General features: G+C 37.8%; 1 protein-coding gene across 1 annotated transcript in view; it reads left to right on the top strand.

Moving 5' to 3' along the window:
• Positions 1–21,207, top strand: part of tex264a (testis expressed 264, ER-phagy receptor a) — a 90,217-nt gene that overhangs the window by 20,145 nt on the left and 48,865 nt on the right. The window contains exon 2 of the mRNA XM_028446857.1: positions 4,753–4,974. Within this exon, the coding sequence (XP_028302658.1) occupies positions 4,753–4,974 (222 nt within the window). The remainder of the gene's footprint in view (positions 1–4,752; positions 4,975–21,207) is intronic.

Here is a 21,207-nt window from a genome sequence, read left to right as displayed (position 1 = left end):
GACCCATACTCCCATGATACAGCTTCTCTAAAGGAATGTCAGTTGGCCTCAGTTTAATCTCCAAGGCCAGAGCACGTCCAAACCCACCCCGACATCGGAGGTGTCACCTCCGGCAGACTGACCTTCCCCCCCTGGTCTCTTCTTTGTTGTCTGTGGAAGGGGGGAGGTGGGACAGTGGGGTATAAATGTGTGTGAAAGGAACTTTTGGTCCCTTCTTCTTCGCGTCTCTCCTCTGGCCAGAGGAGACCACTTCTTTGTCTATCCCGCTTTGTACCTTTTTATTTAGTTTAGATTAAATCATTTTTTATTACTTCATCATCTCTCCTGTCTGGTCTTCATCATTTATCACCACAGAGTGTGTTTTCAAGTCAAAGACGAGGTAACCGTAAATTTCACCGTAACACCACCTAGTGGCAGGTCAGGAGAAAGCAGGGGTTTAGTTACACTCTAACTATTTACTAACCAATATTACTAGTGCAACTGCAGTGACCAGTTGATCCTACTTACTGCAAGTTTAATAGGCAGCTATATTCAAACAAAATGTGGGTGCGGCATATGTAAATGAATACAGCAGGGATTTCGCAATTTAGTAGCAACACAGCACAGACACACAAACAGCCCTGAATGTAAGAAGTGTTATGGGACGTTGAGGCTTTCAAATGTGATAAGGAAGCTCGCTCCTATCTGGGGCCTCTTGGTGCCAGCTCTCTACCTCCAACACTGTAACTGAACTATAACCTGCAGCACATAATATAATCCTAAATGGTGAGTGAGAAGTTTAAACAACAAAAATAGTCCAAATGTGGCACAGTTATTCAGTTGAATCTCCTACTCTCCATCTGTGATTGTCAGACAAAGCCTGTGCGTGGGAGATCTTCCGTCAGATCTTTTGCAGATTGACAACATGCTCACTGAGGTGTTTCTGCAGTCTTTCACATCTGCATGTTGTCACATAGGGACAAAAAGTTTAATAATGTCATCAGAAAAGTTTTGAAGCAGGAGCACCGTCAGCCCTTAAAGTCTGTGGAAAGCAGAAATACATTTGTGTTATGAGTTTGTCACAGCACAGAAACACGTGACATTGACCACTGAGCCAAATTTGAATGAAGAAAAAAATCGCTATGTATTAAAATGAGTTCTCTAAATCATGGAAAAACAAGCACTTCTCTCTGCTCTTCAATGCTGGGGGTGTGTCAGTTAGAGGCACTGGAACCACACCCACGCGCGGGAAGGGCGCCGCCTCTGTGTATTAACCCTGACCCTATGGAAGAGAACAGTGTGAAAGATCAAAAAACGAAACGAGGTGTCAGCGGAATGGTTTTCTCCGCCCGAGTTCGAAAATGTGCATCCCTCCCGGGTAGAGTCAGAACTGCGTCCGCTAAAAGGAAAAAACTTAATCGCGGTGCCAAAAGAGTGCTAATTTCATTGACCCCCCCCACCCTGAGTCCAAATATGTGGTTTGTTTTCTGCTAGGGGCCGAATTGCACCTGCTGGAGGCCGCAGAAGTTTGGTGTGCTTCAGCAGCAGAGTCGGGTTTATGCTAATGATGGCTCCATTACGTAACGCAGCTATGATTTCTGACCCGCCCATTAAATCCTGAACACAGAAATTTGAAAAACAGTTTGTGAAGCCTAGCCCCACAATTAAATTCTAAATGGTTAAATGGCTTTTTTTTTTTGCATGTTTTAAGGAATACATTTGACCTATTTAATGTGTTTAGAAGAAAATGGCTGAATTTTGTTGATATAAAAGTCCTTCAATTTTTATTGAAATAAAAGAACAGGACAGCTGATGCTTTGGAATTTGTTACCTTAATAATTAGGATTGTCTTTAATGAATCCCCATCTCTTGGAAATCTTGCTCTTGTTAAGTTCAATGGTCAAGAGGGATACGCTTGTCTTGGCTGACCGAGATTTAGATTATTTTTATCGTTAGATCATTGATTCCTTGAAAGATTTTTTGCGAAAACGTGGTATCGGTCTCTAAGGCAGAAATGCAGAGTTAGCTGCTAAAGCAAATGCTGCACACGAGATGAAAATTCAGGTTTTTCTTGACTTTTTAAACAGTGACCAATCAGCTGATCAGTGCGGTTTCACTTATCGATCTTTTTAGTGTGAATGTTGTGTACTTCCTTTAAATATGTACATTTAATTAAAATAATAGCTTAATAAAAAATAATCATGGACCCTTTTGTGAATGGTGTACCTCGTAAATTTACCTTTTCAAAGTAAAAACTTATACTGTCCTTTTCACACTCAGAAATGTCACGTTGGGTGGATGTGGACTCAAATGCAGAGACAGATAAGAGGCAGCAGGCAGAACATTGGTGATTCCAGGCCATTTTTATTTTAAATCTAACAAAAAATTAAAAAAATTCAAAGAAGATACAAGGAAAAATGGAAGCAGGAGACAAAACGCTGCAGGACACGAGGAGGGTAACCTTGGCGATGAACCAGCAATCATTCAGTGTCCAAGCACTCAGCTAAATAGTGAAGGAGGCCTGATTGGGAACAGGCCACACCTGGATGCTAAACATGAGGCAGCTAATCAGTCACAACCCAAACACCCTGACATCACTAGGAGGTGGAGACACGAGCGGGAATACCTGGAACACAAAGACAAGAGTTAATGCCAGAGATCACACTCTAAAATAGAATTAACAAAGACTCACAGAAAAACTAAAAGAGAACCACAGGGGCTACACATAAACTATCATAGATCCTAACAGGAAATCTCACTTGTCCTATCAATAATAATGATACATTTTATTTATAAGTGCTTTTCAAAAACTCAGACACTTTACAGTTGTTGAAACAATTACACAAATCAAAAAAAAAAAAAGAAACTAACAATAATAAAGGTAAATACATTTAAAAAGACATAGCAATCACAAGTTAAAAGCTTGTGAAAAGGAATGTGGAAACAGAGGAGGTCTGTCGCTTTCTCTCATTGGTTTTACAAAAGTGCTCGGATATATTCATCATTCCCGGGGAGTGTCTGAATTCTGCCTGCTGGAGACCCAGGTAGTGGGTGTTTTAATGCACCAAGTGTCATCTGTGTGGAAGCGAGGGGAATGCCCTTGCTTCGATACTGCTGCTGAGCTGCTCCCATCGTTTTTAAAAGTGCTCGGATCGGCCAAAAATGGCTTCAGCGGAAAGCCCTCGTCCCTCCTCGAGTCTGAATATGTGTAATATTAATAATATAAACAATAATAAAACACTAAAGATCTTTGAAATAAAATTACAAATGCTGTTAGGTTGAAAATATCAACAGAGTGAACAAGGTCGCGCAGTTCCAAAGTGTAAAATAGGCTTATTAAGGACCCTGAAAGGTTTGCATGTTCTCCCTCAATATGCATAGGTTTTTTCCAGCTATTTTTTCCCTCCACATCCCAACAGCATGTATATTAGATTAAATGAAAGCCAAAAAATATACATAAAAAACATCTATATGGCTTTCTAAACTTTGGACAATGCAGTTGACTATTTCCACTTATCAGAAAAATGTCCTTATGAGGTCATTTTCAGGTAAACTGAAATGATGATGTTAAGATATAAGCCGAGTTTGCCTTAACATAATTTATAAACATCATGATGTAGAACTGTATCAAAAACTTGAAGCACTTCACTATACACAAACCAATATTTAAACTACAGTTATACAGCTGGATGCCAGCTAGGACAGAAGGCTATTGGAAATTAACATAGCCTGTATCAAATCACATTGCTTATCTCCCTTTCAGCTCCCCAGCTAGCCAAGGCTAAAGCCAAGGTTGTCTCAACTCTTATCACCAGGAAGTTTCTGCAGACGGCGGCTCTTACCCCCACTCCCTCCCCCCGCTCCTTCCCTACATTCCTCCTGGAACTGTTGATGCTGAACTTTTCCACACGTCATCTGTTTGTCAGTAACGCAGCTACAGGTCTTCAACTTCAAATGCCTCGTCGGCCATCTTTCCCCACCTCCCAACCGCAGCTGCATGGAGGCGTGGTTGCAGCGCCGACTGGCAGCACGCCCATGTCCCCAAACGGCTGGACTCCTGTTGTTCTTCCCACCTGACCCCCTCCCCCAGCCAACCTCCCACCCAACCCTTCCTACATGCCTTGTCTCGAGTTGTTTGACTGTGTCATGCTTACATTTATGTTTGCAGAGGCGGTTTTTTTTTCCTGGTTTCACACTGCTTTCTCTGTTTAGGGAAATCAGTTTCAAACTGGCAGTTTTTTTTTCCCCTCACCCCTCCTCTCCTCCTGTTATTGATCCCTTTTTCACCTAAATATGTGGGCGCCGCAAATGGCTGCTCCGGTGTGTTGATGTGTCTCCTTTCACTGCAACTACCTAGTCAAATTCCTCGTATTGTTCTAAACTGTACCTGGTCAATAAAAGATTCTGATTCTGATTCTGATTCTCCTGGAGCTAACCTTTAATCATTTGGTAATATACATTTAGCAAGTGCATATTTTTTAGAATAACCCTTATGATCATCGGGCGACTGGCTCTACTACCTCATACTTTCATTGTACATTGTAATGTCTCTTACTGGAATTATGTGTTTTCGGTGTAAATAAGACCTGTTACTTTTTAGGTAATTGATAACAAGATATCTTGTATGTAGGAGTCGTGCAATGCTGTATATATTAGTTTTATATAGTGAATTGTAGAAGCCTTATTTTAAAGATGGATACATTTTTTTTAATCGATGTCCTACAACAATCTGAACATGCATTTCTTTTTTTGTCTCTTTGTTTGTCCACTCAGAGGCCAGCAGAGCAGTGCCGCTACGCCGTGGGCAGCATCCTTTGTGAGGGTGATGAGAAACCAGATGAAGAACTGCAGAAACTCTACGAAAACTTTGGCTTCAAGGTGTTTTCGCTGCCACAAGTGAGCCACGCCGTCACCACCAGCTTCCCCTGCACCACGCCTCTGTCCTACGTGCTGGGACCCTCCAGAGTCTATCCCAAACTCGCTGCTTACATTAAGGTACCGACACCAATGCTATTCCCCAGACCAATCAACAACTTTTATTTTTGTAAATGTTTTTACCCATCGATGTCTACAGACCTTACAGTAGATTGAAAACTGGAGCTGAAATGATCTGACAGCTTTTCAAAGGTGTTACACTACTGTAGTCGGAGTATTCTGTCACTGAATAGGTTTTTTTTTACACCTTCTGCACCTCAAAAGCTCTCACTTAGGCCATTTAATCAGCACTAGAATTAATGAAAAATTGATGAAGTGGTTGAAAATCAAGGCACCTCTTGTTCCTACTGCCCATGTGATGGCTTCATTTCCTTAGGACAGGCCTCAAACAGCCATTGACTTTTATTCATGACATTTACATACGTGAATTCTTTAAGGGGAATCCTGCTGCACGGATGGGTTTTATGTGAAATTGTGAGCACATACAGTACAGGCATATACAGTAAATCTGTTAGTTTAGGCTTAACTTGTCACCTTATGTTTTCTCCATTTTTTTTTTTCTTCACAAGCTGATCAAGTTACTATCATTCATTCATTGATTTCTCGCTCATTGATTCTCAAGCTTAATGTAGAAACTGTGTGTGGCAACATTTAGCTTTTCTATTTTAAACCCTATTTTGACCATGTTTGTCATTATAAAAAGCTAATAGTTCAATTATATCCAAAGTGTGGTTATTTTAAACATGTATCATTGTAATCACTCACAAAACTAAACACAATCGTTTGATATGATTAAAATCTGATTAGGTTGGGTGCAAAACAACATGTTGGGTTATAGGTTTAGATTTAAACCAAAGTTTAGGCCCACATTATTGTGGTTTAATAGGTTTAGCAGCACAAATAACTTAAATTTGTTTTCAAATGGGTCAAATATGTTTACGGTTACAGATTTTCTGAATGCTTCAGTTCTTCCACAGACACTCTCACACTGATAGACAGCAGTTTACTTTCATACAAATTAAATTCTGTCACTTTCTCTACATTTATGTAGTAATTACAAGAGCCACTAGAGGGAACCTTCTGCCATTCCGCCTCTTATTCCATCGACCACTGAGACCAAATGGACATGTAACACAAATGTTTTATGTGTTTGCCGACACTTTCCATTGCAGTGTTTTTCCATAGAAACAGGCTGGTTATCTGCACTGTTTTTTCCTTCTTTGTTTAATGTAGCATTATATTCTGCTTTCACTGCCCGTTTCTCATTGTGGACTGGCAGCAATCTTCTCTGATCTTTAACTTGCCTATGGTGTTATTACTCTCATATATCTTCCCTGTTCCTGGCTTGTAGAGCAGGCAGGGTTTGTTGGTTCTCTGAGAAATAAAAGAAACTAGCAACTAATCAGGTTTAAACAAGTTCATTTAGGCTGAAGGTTTTGGGGTGTTAGTCTGGAAGCATCTTTAGCTGTTTTTAAATTATAATTGTCCAACCTCACTCCCAATTTCCACTGGATGCGGCTCTGCTGCATTACGTCTCTGCAGTGCCATCGGAGCTGATAGGTTTCCACTTTAGTCTATGTGTTAATTTCCACCGGATCCGCCGCGCTGCATGTCTGCTCCATCCCAGCTGCAACAGTCCGGTGCCCTCCGCCAGATATACGCAGGGCTTCTATTTCTGGTGGACACCGGAGCACGATGCATCAATCAGCACAGAGCAAATTAAGCTGAACAGGAAATTAAGCACGTACTCCGCAATAAAATATTCGTTTACTTTTCAAAATAAAACAGTTCAGATTATATTTCAAGTAACTACATCACCAAAATGTCATAATGTGTAAAAACAAAATCACATTCACTAATTTGTTTCTTCTCATACTGTAACTGCACTGTAAACTGCAACAACTTTGATTTAGTTCATGTTTTACTGGTGCAGTTTTATCTCTTCTCTGTTGGCTGATGCTAAAAAATGTGGCTATGACAAATCCAGAGAGTCCAACCTTCTTGTACTACGTTAAGAACACTGACCTGTTTATCTGTTTATTGTTGCCTTTATAACACATATCATTAACTGTGTTCTCGCGTGATTATATAAATATTGTGAGAACTCCTCTGTCTCGTGACGTCACAGTCGTTCAACCGGACGGCGGGGCAAAACCGGATCAGTACCGTGGCGCAGCAGAGACGTATCCAGTGGAAACCCCCAGTTAGTTGGTTGGTCAAACCCCATCTCGTACACCAATGCAGACTAAATTGTCTTAAAGGTCCCATATTATACTGTTTTTCATCAAATTCACACAACAGCACTGTATTTGATATGCATTTCCCCAAATCCATCCGTGGTCCTAAATTTTAGCTCTCTGAAAGTTGCTCAAATGAGCTCTGCTGAGCCCTGAGAACAGGCTGTTTCTGTGCCTGTCCCTTTAAATGCTAGTTTGCTCCATCTTTCGACGCCTACTTCTGTAGCTGGGACAGAGTACTGGCATTTACAGTATGTTGATTTGTACAACCAATAACAGAGCAATTTGCGTGTTTATCTCTGAGTGACGACATTGCGAAACACTACTGCTATCTCACCATTGGACACACCAAACTTCGCCTCTGGGATGAATGCCCCTTTGCGGATGTCTCCTTTCACCGCTCAGAGGAGGTCGGCCTATGAAAATGACTCCTTTGGTTACGTAACGACAGGAGCTGAATCTGAACAGCCTGTAGGAGCGCCGTTTTACCAGTGGGTGGGCTGTGACCGTGAAGGAAGCACTTGTTTTCCTCATTCTGGGAGTTGGCTGGCTCAGGGAGGACCAATTTATAGATGTAGAGACCTGAAAAAAAGGTTTGTTTTTGTTTTTTTTTCCATATAATGGAACCTTTAAAGCACATCTCTTTCATCCCCTGGTGGTAAAACTCAATAGTTTTCCTATCTTTTAATGTGGTGTCTTTGCATAATTATTCATTTGAGTGTGCATTTTGGTATGCACGCAGCTCTGTGCTTCAAGCCAATTTGTGTCACACAAACTCCAATTTTTACCCTCTGACATTCTCCTCCACAAGGCCAAAGAGTTCCTTCTATCCATTGGCTTGAATGATGTGACAGGCTGTTTAGTAGAAGTCTTTTTGCTGTAGATGGGCTGATACCACACTACCACAGTTTGACTTGGGGAGTGGAGAGTGCTCTATGCATACCAGCTACAGCAGGACTTATGAATAATGGAGTGTGGTTTTCAGAGGCTTGTTTAAGAGGATGGTATGGGAATGTGCTGGAAAATGTGTTCATACTGTATGTATGATTAATTGAATAGATTTGTTCTATGATGGTCTTTAAATGGACGGTGACATTTGGGTGACACACTGTGGTCCAGTTGGTAAACGGGGAGATTTCTGTCTTTAAATATGTTTATGGTCTTCATTTTGCACTAAAGTCAAACCTTGAGCATTGACATACTGTAAGTAGTTAGAATGACATTAACATCAATAGTTCATTAAAACTCTGACTAAAGTTTCAGCCTAGAATTGATTCTCCTTTTTTACACCTAATGCTAATGGATTTATTTGCTGATTAGTGCACTGTGCTCGCAGTGATAGTGCGGATCTTATAGTCTTGAACAGGAGATGTCCCCTCCCACTGCTAACAGAAAAAGCAACTGAAAACAATCTTACAACTGTCTGTACAAGTGGATAAATGTATTTTACTGGAATAATCCCTTTGCAAACAAAAATCTGTTTTATGTTGTCGTAACTTCTGTTTCAGTGGTTTTTTTTGGTGATGTGGGTTGTTCATGATTAATGTTTTTGTTATTTTAACTCTCTTAGCAACTATAGGATATTTTCTCTCTTTACCTCTTAAATTAGTTGAGTCATTACAAAGCCACTTGTTTTAAAAACAGTAAATTATTTTCCTTTGTTATACAAATTCCAATTTTTCCTTTTAAACATTATATGAACCAAAAGAATCACACTTACGGTGCTTTTACGTCAGGATATAGCCCGGGGACAGCTGATAAATGTAACACCTTGATCTGGCTTGGTTTGTGTTCATGATGTTCTTTGGGAATCGTTCCATACTAACAGGAAAACCCCTTCAGTTACAGTGCGCATGTTTTTGATGCTCTGACTAAAATCGTACAGTGTTGATGTGATTATTCACAGCAAAAGTGTGAACAAGCAGACCCGGCCAGTCTGATGTTCAGCCGTGAAAGCCAGTGTTGAGTCATGGCAGTGGGCTAATCACGTATGAGTGGCATAGACGTAGGAACTAGAGGTGCTGGGGTTGCGGCTACACTCCCTCTCCACCCCACCCCCTCCCAAAGCACTCCATCAGCCTCACTAACACAAATAATAAATAAATAAAGAGCCTGAATTTAAACTAATTTTGTCTTTCCTACTTATATCTCTTTCAAATACTTAATGCATAGATTTATCGAGTCATTGACTCCGTGACTCGCTTCTCGACAAGTCCCAGAACTTTATGTACATTGGCACGTTCCCTAAACTGGTAAAGCCACAGGCGTCTTAGGCCTGCTAAACATGTCAAAGGAAATTTAAAAAATAATTTTTTATGGGCGTTTGCTCCTAGAGTAGTTAAGACATGCCCAGTCACAGCAGCCCCACCTCCACAGCGCGGCACAGTTTCGCATGGAGCTGTCAATCAATGCTCACTGAGGGATGTGAGTGGACGAGACCTAGTCCCTCCTCCCATCTTTTATTGGAGGGGTAGGCCCAACAATGACGGTTAGTGACGTCACTGATCTCAAAAGACGTCACTGATCTAATCTCAGCCAATACGCCTTTTCACACTCTTGCTCTGGTTCAGTTCTCACGCATGAGGTCAAAGGTCAAAAGGGATGAACTCGCCACAGCTGAAGGTATAAACAGCGAGTCTGACAGAGATTTTGATGATTTTTTTTCCGTTGGTGCACTGATTCTTTGAAAATAATTTGCGGAAACATGGTATCGGTCTCCAAGGTAGAAATGCCGAGTTAGCTGTTAAAGCTAATGCTGCACAAAAGCTAAAAAATCAGGTTTTTCCTGGCTATTCAACAGTTATCAATTGGCTAAACAGCACTTTGTAAATTGTAATTTGTAAAATAATAGCTTAATAAAAATATTCATGGATCTGGTTAGTGAATGGTGGACCTCATAAATTTACCTTTTCAAAGTGAGAGCTCACACTGTCTTTTTCACACTTGGAAATTTCGCTTTACCATCAATAATAACAATACATTTTATTTATAAGCACTTTTCAAAAACTCAAAAACACTTGACAAAAATTACCAACAATAAAGGTAAATAGAGAAAATACAGGAGTAGGAAGCAGAGAAGGTCGGTTGCTTTGATGCTGTTTCTCCCATCGGTTTAACAAAAGTGCTTGGTATGTGCATCATTCCCGGGTAGAGTCCAAATTACGCCCGCTGGAGACCCAGGTAATCTGTGTTTTTGTCAACCTGTGTGGAAGCGAGGGGATTGCCCTTGCCTTGATTCCATACTGCTGCTGAGCTGTTTCCATCGTTTTTTAAAAGTGCTCGTATCAGCCGAAAATGGCTGATACGAGCGACCAGCGGAAAACCCTGGTCACTTCCTTGAGTCCGAATAATATTAATAATATAAACACTATTAAATAGGAATGTAACGATTCACTCAACTCCCGATACGATTCGATTCACAATACTGGGTTCACGATACGATTCTCTCACGATTTATTTTACAAAATGGGACTGTAGACAAATGATAACTGAAAAATATTCCCTTTTTTTGGGAAAATACTGTACTATTTTTCTTTTATTTTTCATTGTCAAAAGAATCCCTTGATAAACAATTCAAAACAATGCAATTTAACTAAAAATAAATCTTGAATGAAATAACTAAAGGGATAATACAAATGAAGAAGAAGCCTATTAATTTAAATTCCGGTTCTATAGTAAACAATGCAAAACTGCATTATAGTTCTTTTTCTTTTTAAAAGTGCAACTGAAAATGTATTTTGTGCCTTAACAATCGGACTTAAAAAAAAAAAAAAAAAACAGTCATTGCATTGTAGATCAGATATTTGTCACAAATATTTGTTTAGACCAGCAGAGGGCGCTGGTAACCCAGTGGTCGGTTGGCATGCAGAAATTCTTGCAGTGAAGAAGAGATGCTATGCGCTAGCAGACAGAGCTAATAGAAAAACGTGACTTTTACAGATATTCACGTAATATTACAGATATTCTTTCGGTGCTAAAGGGGTAAGGAATCATTTATGAACATGTTTAAGAGTAGAAGGCGGCCAGAAACAAAGTAGTAGCAGATTCCGCCCTCCGCCAACACTTTTGGACAAGAGAAGGATAAATATATGCTGTTTAAAAAAAAGTACTGCGATTCAATTTTCACAGTATCGATATGAACCGTGACACCTATGAATCGATTTTTAACTGCCTTACGATTAATCGTTACATCCCTACTATTAAAACACTAAAGATGTCTGGAAGAAAATGACAAACACCATTAGGTTGGAAATATCAACAGTGATTGAGCTTGTTTACGTTTTTATCCCTCTTAACCTATGACCCCCTCAGGTCGCGCATGCGAAGTTCCAGAGTGTGAAAGGCTTATAGCAAAATTCTTCTGCAATAGCCAGTGTTCAACCCATAGAGGGCATTCACTCTGACATTTTATTCAAGTGTGAAGAGTGGGACTAGGATTAATATACTACATTAATTCATACTTAATCATATGTATTCAGCAGAAAAAGTGGTTTCAGGGGGGACTTACACTTTAAACCTGGTAATTCCTTTAAATTTTTCTTAACTTTTCTACGTCTGTCACTCAGCTTTACATCAGAGCCGTGATGTCATTGCGACCCGCACCAAGACACCGAAGAGTCTGCTTTTTTAAACCAAACAAAGATTTCCTGTGAAATTAATTCGAGAGCGGTTAAAACAAGCTAGGATTCGCTGGTGTGAACACACCTCCATCTCCATCTATGGATTAGTTAGATGGATTTACCTGTAAGTCAGGATGATAAAGCCATTTATACACACTTGGCACAGAATTTCACATCATCTGGAAATTCAGATTCATTCATAACATGGTTGCTTTAGTTGTAGCGGTTGACTGAGAACTAACAAAAGGCACACATTTATATCCCACTGTGGTGCGCTCATATGTATATGTGCAATTGTAAAAAAAAAAAGGAGATGAAGATAATTATTATTTACAGAATATTTGATTTTTTTTATTGAAGGACGGGACATTTGTTATATGCTTTATATGTTTGACATTTTGGATTTTTGTGTGTTATGTCTTTCTTTCATCTCAATCAAAATGAAAGCAGGGATGACACAATTATGAGCATTAAATTCTATTGAAGAGAGGCGTGAGAGGATAAGACTCTAGCTGTCGTACCGTATTAAGGGATTTGGGCCAGTCCTGTTTTATCTTTTCAAAAACACCAAGTGAAGACCTGGAGAACCAATGCAAACAATCACGTAATTTTGGTAGTTGGCTCTAACAAAACCACAATTGTTCCTTTGAGCAGAAACATGCTGAGAAGCCGAGTCCACCAAGTAATCGGCTTATGTGAATCTAGCTTTGAGGATCATGAAATATTTTTCCTTCCTAATTTGCCTCCATATTGTGTTGAGGCTCACTTAAGTTTGCCTTGCAGATACCACAACAATTAGGATTTAATATGTTTATTTCTACGCACCAGTGACTATCCTTGTATTATCTGGGTGAATCGACCATTGTGATTTTCTTTTCTATGGGCCCACAAAAAAGCTTTAGGCACATCTACAAAAACATTGCCTTGTAGAAATGTTCAAGCTCATTTGTTCTTTAGTATCTCCAAAGAGGAAAAAAAAACAAAACAATAAACAAGAATAATGTTGTGAGCCCTGTCAGAATCAGTATAAAAACCTATATGGGCACAGCATTGATGATGTCAGTTGTATAGATCTGTATGACTAATGGTGTGTTGTTGTTTTTTTGTCTGTTACTTGTGATGAATAAAGCTCTACCTCTGGACACCCTCTGTTTAAGACAATAGACAAATTTAGCTAAAGCAGCTTTTTTTAAATTAAACACTTAAAACTTGGTTTTGTCCCCTGGTTTAGAGTTATTAAAGCAAAGTAACTTTATGAAAATTAGCATGAGATATGTAAAAATGTCTGACTTTGAAAAACTGTTGTGACTTTAGGGTCAATGGGGTGAAGGATTTTTCCACTTTCGATTGCAACACGCTGATTCAGTATCATATAATGAAGTGGATCTAGTTTAATACGTGACTGATGGTTGATGCTACAGAAAGTAATGTATTCTCTATCTTGACCTTTGAAAGTATGAAACTTTCTTCCACTAGTGTTCATATTCTCAATGTCCTTAGACTAGACAGGAACTCAGAACCACGTAGAGGTCAGCTGTCTGATTAAAAAGGTAGCTGTAGGAGAGTTTTTTAATGTGTAATATTTAATAAAAAAATTAACAGTCGCTTCTTTAGAAACCACTTCAAATTTGGCTCCGGGGAGTGGAATTTTCTAATTGTTTTGGAAATTCAAAAACATACTGACATTTTACACCAGGGTTGGGGTTAATTATAATTGTAATCACGTAACTGATAATTAATTACAATTTTGGCGTGATTAGGGCCCGAGCACAATGGTGCCTCTTTATTATTATTATTCTTACAAAAACATGATTGTATTTTTGAGGGCCTAAACACGTTCAAAAGTTCATGAAAATTTGAATGCATATTAAGGACTGGCGAAAAATGTTATATTTTGGGAGAAATTGACATGTGAATGGCGAAATGTCTCAATGGCGCCCCCTTGAAAAATTGTATTTGCTCCCAGCTGGCACTGTTGACATCATCACTGTGGAACTTCTGCAAAATTCTGACATCATCACTCTCTACAGTGATGACGACATCATCACAGACAGACAGAGATTCCTTGCTTTTATAGAGAGATTCGTCTTGCATCCAACACCGCACTGTTAAAGTACTTCACACATTCATATTTTTTATTTTAAACCTACATGTTTATTTGGTTGTGTTATAAAACAATCTTGACATAAAAGTTGAATCTTTATGGATTGAAATATTCCTCTTAGCACCCTGTTTACTTGGATGATGTGCTACACTTATGGAAGTTATTAAGAGTTTCTAGAGCTAAGTAGATGCTAATTAATTTTGGCAGCTTTCATTCATATGCCAAAATAATTAGTTAAAGTTTAACCCAACCGTCATTCATAGTCATAGTGCCACCTATTGGTAAAAGGAAATCATAGGCACTATATTTGCACCAAACTTTACAGGAAAGTTTGTAATATAACTCTTAAAAATGGTCAGCTACGTCTCAACACTTTGGTTGCGAGGGCCCGTTCATTGCTGCTTGCAGCTTTAATTAGTTTAATTTAATTAATTAATTAGTTTTAAAAATATGTTGCTGTCGTAATGAAATTGTAATTGAGTTAAGATAATTAACTTTGTAATTGTAATTGTCATGATAATTCTATAAAAATCATCAATGATAATTTATAGCAAAACTGGGGAACCATGTTACAGTTTTATGTACAGTTCTACAAATATGTAGTTAACAATTATTAAAATGTGTTTCATATCAAGCTTTCCCACATTTTCCCATTTAAAAACATATGAAAACCTATATTTTTATTTATTAGCAACCCTAACAAGGTAACCAATAGATAGGAAAGAAATTAGATGATAGACTTTTGTTTTTAGTGTATTTTAAAGCTGATTTACAACCCCTTATCATAAGAGATGCTAACACGAGAGCAAGGTTTACTTTTATCTGGTTATTTATTTGAGGCTCAGTAATTGTGATTAATTGTGATTACCTTTCTAAGGATAAAAATAATTTTAATTCAAATGTAAGTGGGAAAAATGCTGGTAAATGTAATTGTAATTGAACATGGATGAATGAAAACTTCATTTTAACTGAAAAATGTAATTGGCCCCAACCCTGATTTATGCCAATGTTGGTTCCTTGACTATGACTTCAATTTGATTTTACTTTTTTCCACACACGGATAAATTACATGGCATTTTTTTGTTTTTTTCATTTTCAATCACTCAATCACCAGTGTCTTGAGACAGGGTTAGCCAGTGGAATTGTGCTGGTGTAGGGTGTGTCCGATGAGTGAATGTACTCGTACTTGTTTAGACAGTCAAAGGGATAAGGAATGTGTTGATTCCTTAAATTTTTTGTGCATTTCATGTTTTAATATAGTTTGTATGGCAGTGACATTTATCTGTAAATTCGAGTACGATTTGTGGGAAACGAAAGCCGCCTGCAGAGGGTGAGGGGTTTAATGCACGTTACCAGTCAATCACAGAAAAACAATTAGCAGATTCACACTAAAACGTCCTAAACTACATGTTTTCACTGGTAGAAAACTAGAATACCTCAATAAAACAATCACACACAATATATAAAAATGTATTTTCATTTAAAAATGCAATAGTATTAATAATGAGTCATTATTACAGCCCTTCCAATCTTACAGGATGCAAACTACGGAGTTAATTTTTTTAGTCAAATTCAGAACATCACAGAGCCAATATATTCAGAATAATTACTGTATACAACTCTCATAGAAACACCAATTTATATTAATTCACTCCATATTATATCAGCTTACAGATTATATAAGTAAAAGGGATCATTCTGATGTTTTTACTGTTTCTCGCTCACACACACAATTAGAGATAGAAACAGTAATATCAAAGCATTAAAAGAGTCAAATAAATGCTTTATTCTTTTCAAGGTCCCTTTTTATCCTTCTGTCTGGCAGGTAAAGAGATTCTCCCACTCACTTCCTCTCACAGCAGCACCAGGCTTTATCTTGCCACTTCTTTCTCCTGTTATTCGTCTGTCACGGCCGAGCTCGTGTACTAGTCAGGGGGACTGAATTGTTATGCAGATAATAGCTTCTTTTTTATTCCTTTGTTCAATGCAATATTGACAGCTTACCAGGAAAAGCAAGAGCACCGCAGATAGTAAAGCTATTGTTATATTAAAGGTTGTGTTGGTTATTTTGAGACCTGCTTTTATTCCCCTTTTCATCCTTTCTTTTCAGCCTTTCCCCTCAAAGTCACTGTTAGGCTACATTTATTTCATTTGATCATGATTTATTTTTCTGCTGCAGGAAGCACTGCCAAATGGGGCAAAATATAAAATGGTTGTTTGAAATCTGGTATTATCTAAGGAGAGGACTACTGGGACAAATAGGATATAGACATAAACCTAACTACTACTAATGTCTATACTGTATCCCAATGCATGTCTCCATCTCTTGCGCCTGTACATAATTTATTCATTTTAATTCATTCCTGCACCCAAATGGTGCTCTGTGATTGTTCTGAACCTCATGTGTTCTGTTAATATATGCAACAAAAAGAAAATTCAATGAAAATAGTTACCAAAAACAAACCACACTAAACATTACCAGCAACTCCCAAAACAACAACTAAAACACACAAAATAAGAGAAAAATACTCAAGAGCATAACAAAATACACAAAAATAACAGAAAAACGTACAAAACAACATAAGAAACAACCAAACAACAACAAAATACACGAAATGAAACAAAAATAATGAAGTGAAAATACAAAGGCCAGTCTTGGTCCCACATCAGACAGGAGATGACCTGAAATGATAAAAACTGAAGAAATGAATCTATTCAGGAGGCACTAAATGCTGTTTCTGTTTTTACAAAATTAAATTCTTTAAAATGCGTGTTATCACTTCTTCATTCTATCATTATGCTCTGTCGTTGTTTTTAAACAGTTTTTTAATCAAAAAGTTGCAGTCAGACAAAGGGCGTACTTCCCCTGCACGTGTACTATTAATATGGTATCAGGTTTGATCATTTTCATTCGTGACAACAGGAGGAAGTTTTCAATTTCATGCGAATCTCCTTTAATGCCTTTTTTCCTTGACAATAAATATCATTAACACTAAACAAAATGCCTATACACAAAGAAAGTAATAATGAGAAGGCTAAAATTGTAGCAGAGAAAATTTTTTTTAGACTGTATTAGATATGCGACTGGGAACAAAATGTAACGTGGAACTAAAGTGCAAAAATAATGATTTACGTCAGCATTCATTTCACATGGAGCGGAACAATAATCAAACTTTCAATATCTGACTTAAAAAATAATTTTCTTATTAGTTTTTTGTCACTGATTACTGCACTTTCACATTGGATTAGTTTAATTTAGTTTTTGATTTACTTTGAAATATGATGTTACTTGTTCCCTGTAAGTTCATTAAATTTGAAAATGTGTTGTTTCTGATAAACTCTCACCAAGCTTCTTTGATAATGCTATACTACCGAATGTTATCGGCCAACTTCTACATAGCATGTCATACAGATCTCAGTTTAAAGCGGCTTTTGTTAATTAATTATTAAGAGGATTGCACTCATATATATATATATCACTGATCTTTTTAACACTATTAAAGAGATCCTCCATGACAGTTCCCACTCTGCTGTTTCATAGACGCAATTAATAAGAGAAAGAGGAGCACCGTGTGCATGTAAATAAAGGTAACCAGGATCCAGGATTCACTGCTGATTCTAATGAGCAGCAGTGAATCCTGGTTGCCTTTATTTACATGCACACAGAGCTCTTCTTCTCTCCTTAATGGCGTCTACGAAACGGCAGAGTGGGAGTTTTTTCGGGTCATGGTTTTAATTTATCATCTCAGTCTTTTTTTTGCTTTTATTGATTTTTAGAGCAACGCTAAGCAGCACAAGTTGTCATTTTGACTGAAAAAGCTGAATGCTTCACCTCCCATAGAAGTTGATGGACTAAAAGGGGCTAATCACGTCACCAATGATGTCATTTCAACATAGCAGCGCACAGGATAAAAGTAGTGCTTTTAAAAGTTGATAAAACAAATATGGTGCAAAATAATGCATTTTGTTGGGCATAGATTTTCTAATTAGGACATTTCAAAGGTTTTAGGTCACATTTGTAAAAATAATGGAGGATCCCTTTAACAATTTGGTCTGATCTGATACTGCGCAATCGATCAAGGCATTCTAACTTAACACTCTGAAATTGATCCCCCACACTTGCTCATCCTGTACAGCGTTATAGGTGGCGTGCATGTGAGGATGCAGGTGGATATTATACTCACAGTCATACACACATCTATATGCCCAGAGGGAAATCTTGGTGAGGTGGCAGGATTGCACCTGCTTTGATCCCCTTCAGCCCCTCTGCAGCTTTATTGCCTCCCCAACTCACCGCTAACGGCTCTCTGTTCAGTGATTTCTTTGTGGGATGGTGCAGACAAAGCAGCAGTTGTGGCTGCGGTGCCATCAAAGTGCGAGTCAATAAGTGATATGCGAGTGTGTGTGAGCGTGCATCTGTCCAGTGTGACTGATGACTGTGAGGGCTGGGTGAAGATTTGAGTTTGAGAGGGAACTGCTCTCTGCGTGAACGTGTCTGTAGACTTTAAAATGCTGGTTGTGCTGAAAGCAAGATAAATGCTTTTCATTATTAATGTTGTCATGCCACTGCATTGTTCCCTGCATTATGTTTTTATTGGTTATCAACAGATCCTCCTTTTCAAGGGTTTTCCAAAATAATAAAAGCAACCACAATCCAGGGGTTGGGGAAACTTGTGCTTCTTAATACTTATTATTATTATTATTATTATTTAGTTACCAATTCTTTCTTATCTGATCATTCTGCAGTGTTAAATTCTGTAGAGGGAACACTTGTCTTTAGATGCACGGTGCTATTTTTAGATTCTAGTGACGTGGATGACAGTTTTCCTACTAACAAAGCCAGGGTGTGCCGAAGCTACACTCTGAGGGTTTTTCCTGATTTTTCTGTATTTACTTATTTCTGCTATGCTACGCTTTCAGAAAACTGCACTTTTCAGCTTGTGCTTCATTACCAACAAAACAAATTGAATGCAGAAGCATTTCACAACTAAACTAATATTTACATTTTTTTAATAGGGACGCATGCAGGAATCATGCAAATATGATCATGTAGAACTGCGTTTCATAAAATATAAAGGCATTAGTTATGCGTTTGGTTTGCCTATATCATTTTAGGTGGGAAATGCAGCTAAAAAAAACATACAGCATTAATGCCAAGAACATCAAGAACCCACTGACGGCACAGATCACACGGACGCACACACGCACACACACACACACACACACACACACACACAGATGAGCAAGTATAAGCACGTCAACAGACACACAATCTCATTCACACAGAAACATGACACGCATGCATTTATTCACTTGCACATGCACCCGTACTCCATTGCGTGCATAAATGTCACACACATCAAATACATCTATATAAACATCAAATAAATACAAATACATATACGACTTAACACATGTGCACACACACTCGGATTAATTGATGTAGTGTCGTTATCACATTTCTTTAAATACATGTCTCAACAATAGTTATCGGTTTTACAGATTTCCCTGATATGCCTGTGTTATCTGAAATGTGAGCTATGATAAACAAATAAAAGATGCCATGCACTGTATGCATGTACATATGTCAGTCTTCGTTCCTAATCTCTGATCTGTGTGCATTGAGCTGCCTCTCTCTAGAGAACATATTGTTTACTGTAAAGCCATGGCAGACTTAAATCCACCACGTAGTCCTGTATCTGCTAACCTTAGTGACAGTTGGCTGATGCAATGAGTAAGTTTAATGGGTGACAGAAGCATTTGTATCGTTCTTATTGATTCCTGCTTCCCTCTGACAGTGGGAAAGACACTCCTCACTCTGCAGCCTCAGCTGGGCATCACACACCAGGCTGCCAATTAGCCTCTGGTCTGCATGAGCAGGTAGTGTTTTACTGAGGGTTTGTAGACCTAGGTGTCTACAAGGGTTGGGGTCAGTTACATTCTTCAATTACAATTACATCTTCAGTTATGCATGTTCAATTACAACTCAATTATGATTACGTTGACCAGCATTTTTTCCAATTAAAATTACAATTTTTCCCCTGAAAGTCAATAAACTACAAAATTTCAATTACAATTAATTACGATAGCCTTATCGCAAAGAAGAAATTACAAATTTAGGTGTTTTTCACATTTTTGTTATTTTTCATGCCTCATCATATTTGAACTAGTTTTTAGGATCTCATTATAGCCTTATCTCAGAAAAAAAAAATCCAAAATGTTTCCATTTTTATGCCTTACCTCACCTCGAAAATAGGTTTTGATTCTCTTTATTTTTTTTTTACATTTTTGTTATTTTTCATGCCTTATACTGGATTTTCAGCACTGAACATTTTTTTTTTTTTTTTTTTTTTAATGGAATTTTCGTCACAATTACAATTAAAAAGTCAATTATCTGAACTAAAGTATAACTCAATCATGATTACAACAGCAACAGATTTTTTCAAATACAATTACAAATATAATTCCGTCATAATTGTAGTTAATTATTAATTACGCAATTAAATTATAATTGACCCCAATCCTGGTGTCTCCATCCATTTTATTTGATCTTTAGTTTAAGTAAACCATTGTACTTGTTTTTATATCTATGCCTGTGAGTTATGTAGAATTATTGTGAATTTTCAACTTTTAAATATGTCTGAAATATCTCAAATCTAAATTTGAGTGTTAAGAAACATGTCCTTAGCTGTCATGCAATATGTGATTTTTTTTTTTATGTCTAGATTACATAGTTATATATACTGTACATTAATTATATTGCCGGCCCAGCCAGCCTGTAGTACCTTTTTTCCACCGGTTGGGTGAGTATAAGCCTATTTACAGCAGAGCCGTTAACCCTGAACTAGGCCATTTCTGGCGTCAAAGCCTTTTTCTGTGCGCAGTGTCTTCATACAGATTGATGTAATGTTCACTAGCATCACGACTGTGTACAAGTCCATGTTTTCGGCTCGTAATAGTCTGTTAGGTGAATTATACTCCGGTAGGAGATCATTTCAAACATACACGTTAAATAAATTGACGTCACTTCCTTTTCGACAATTTTCAATAAAATATAGATCACACACAAACACTATTGTTTCTTCATATTTTTAATGATAATAATAATAAATGCAAACTTACAATAACAAAAAATAGGTTTTATCCTATTAAAAAAAACACAACAAAAACCTGTCACAAGTAATATGCCATGGCCCCTTTAACATATAAGTATAATAAATGCTTTGTGATTCCTTTCCAAAGAAGTATCTTTGCATTTGCAAAACCTTATAAAAGTAAATATTCACACACAAACTCGTACTCGCATACCTGTGCCAGTTTCCTGTAACCTGTT

The sequence above is a fragment of the Gouania willdenowi genome, chromosome 5 (assembly GCF_900634775.1).
Source record: "Gouania willdenowi chromosome 5, fGouWil2.1, whole genome shotgun sequence".
Classification (NCBI taxonomy): domain Eukaryota; kingdom Metazoa; phylum Chordata; class Actinopteri; order Blenniiformes; family Gobiesocidae; genus Gouania; species Gouania willdenowi.
This window is presented reverse-complemented; position numbering and strand designations above follow the sequence as displayed.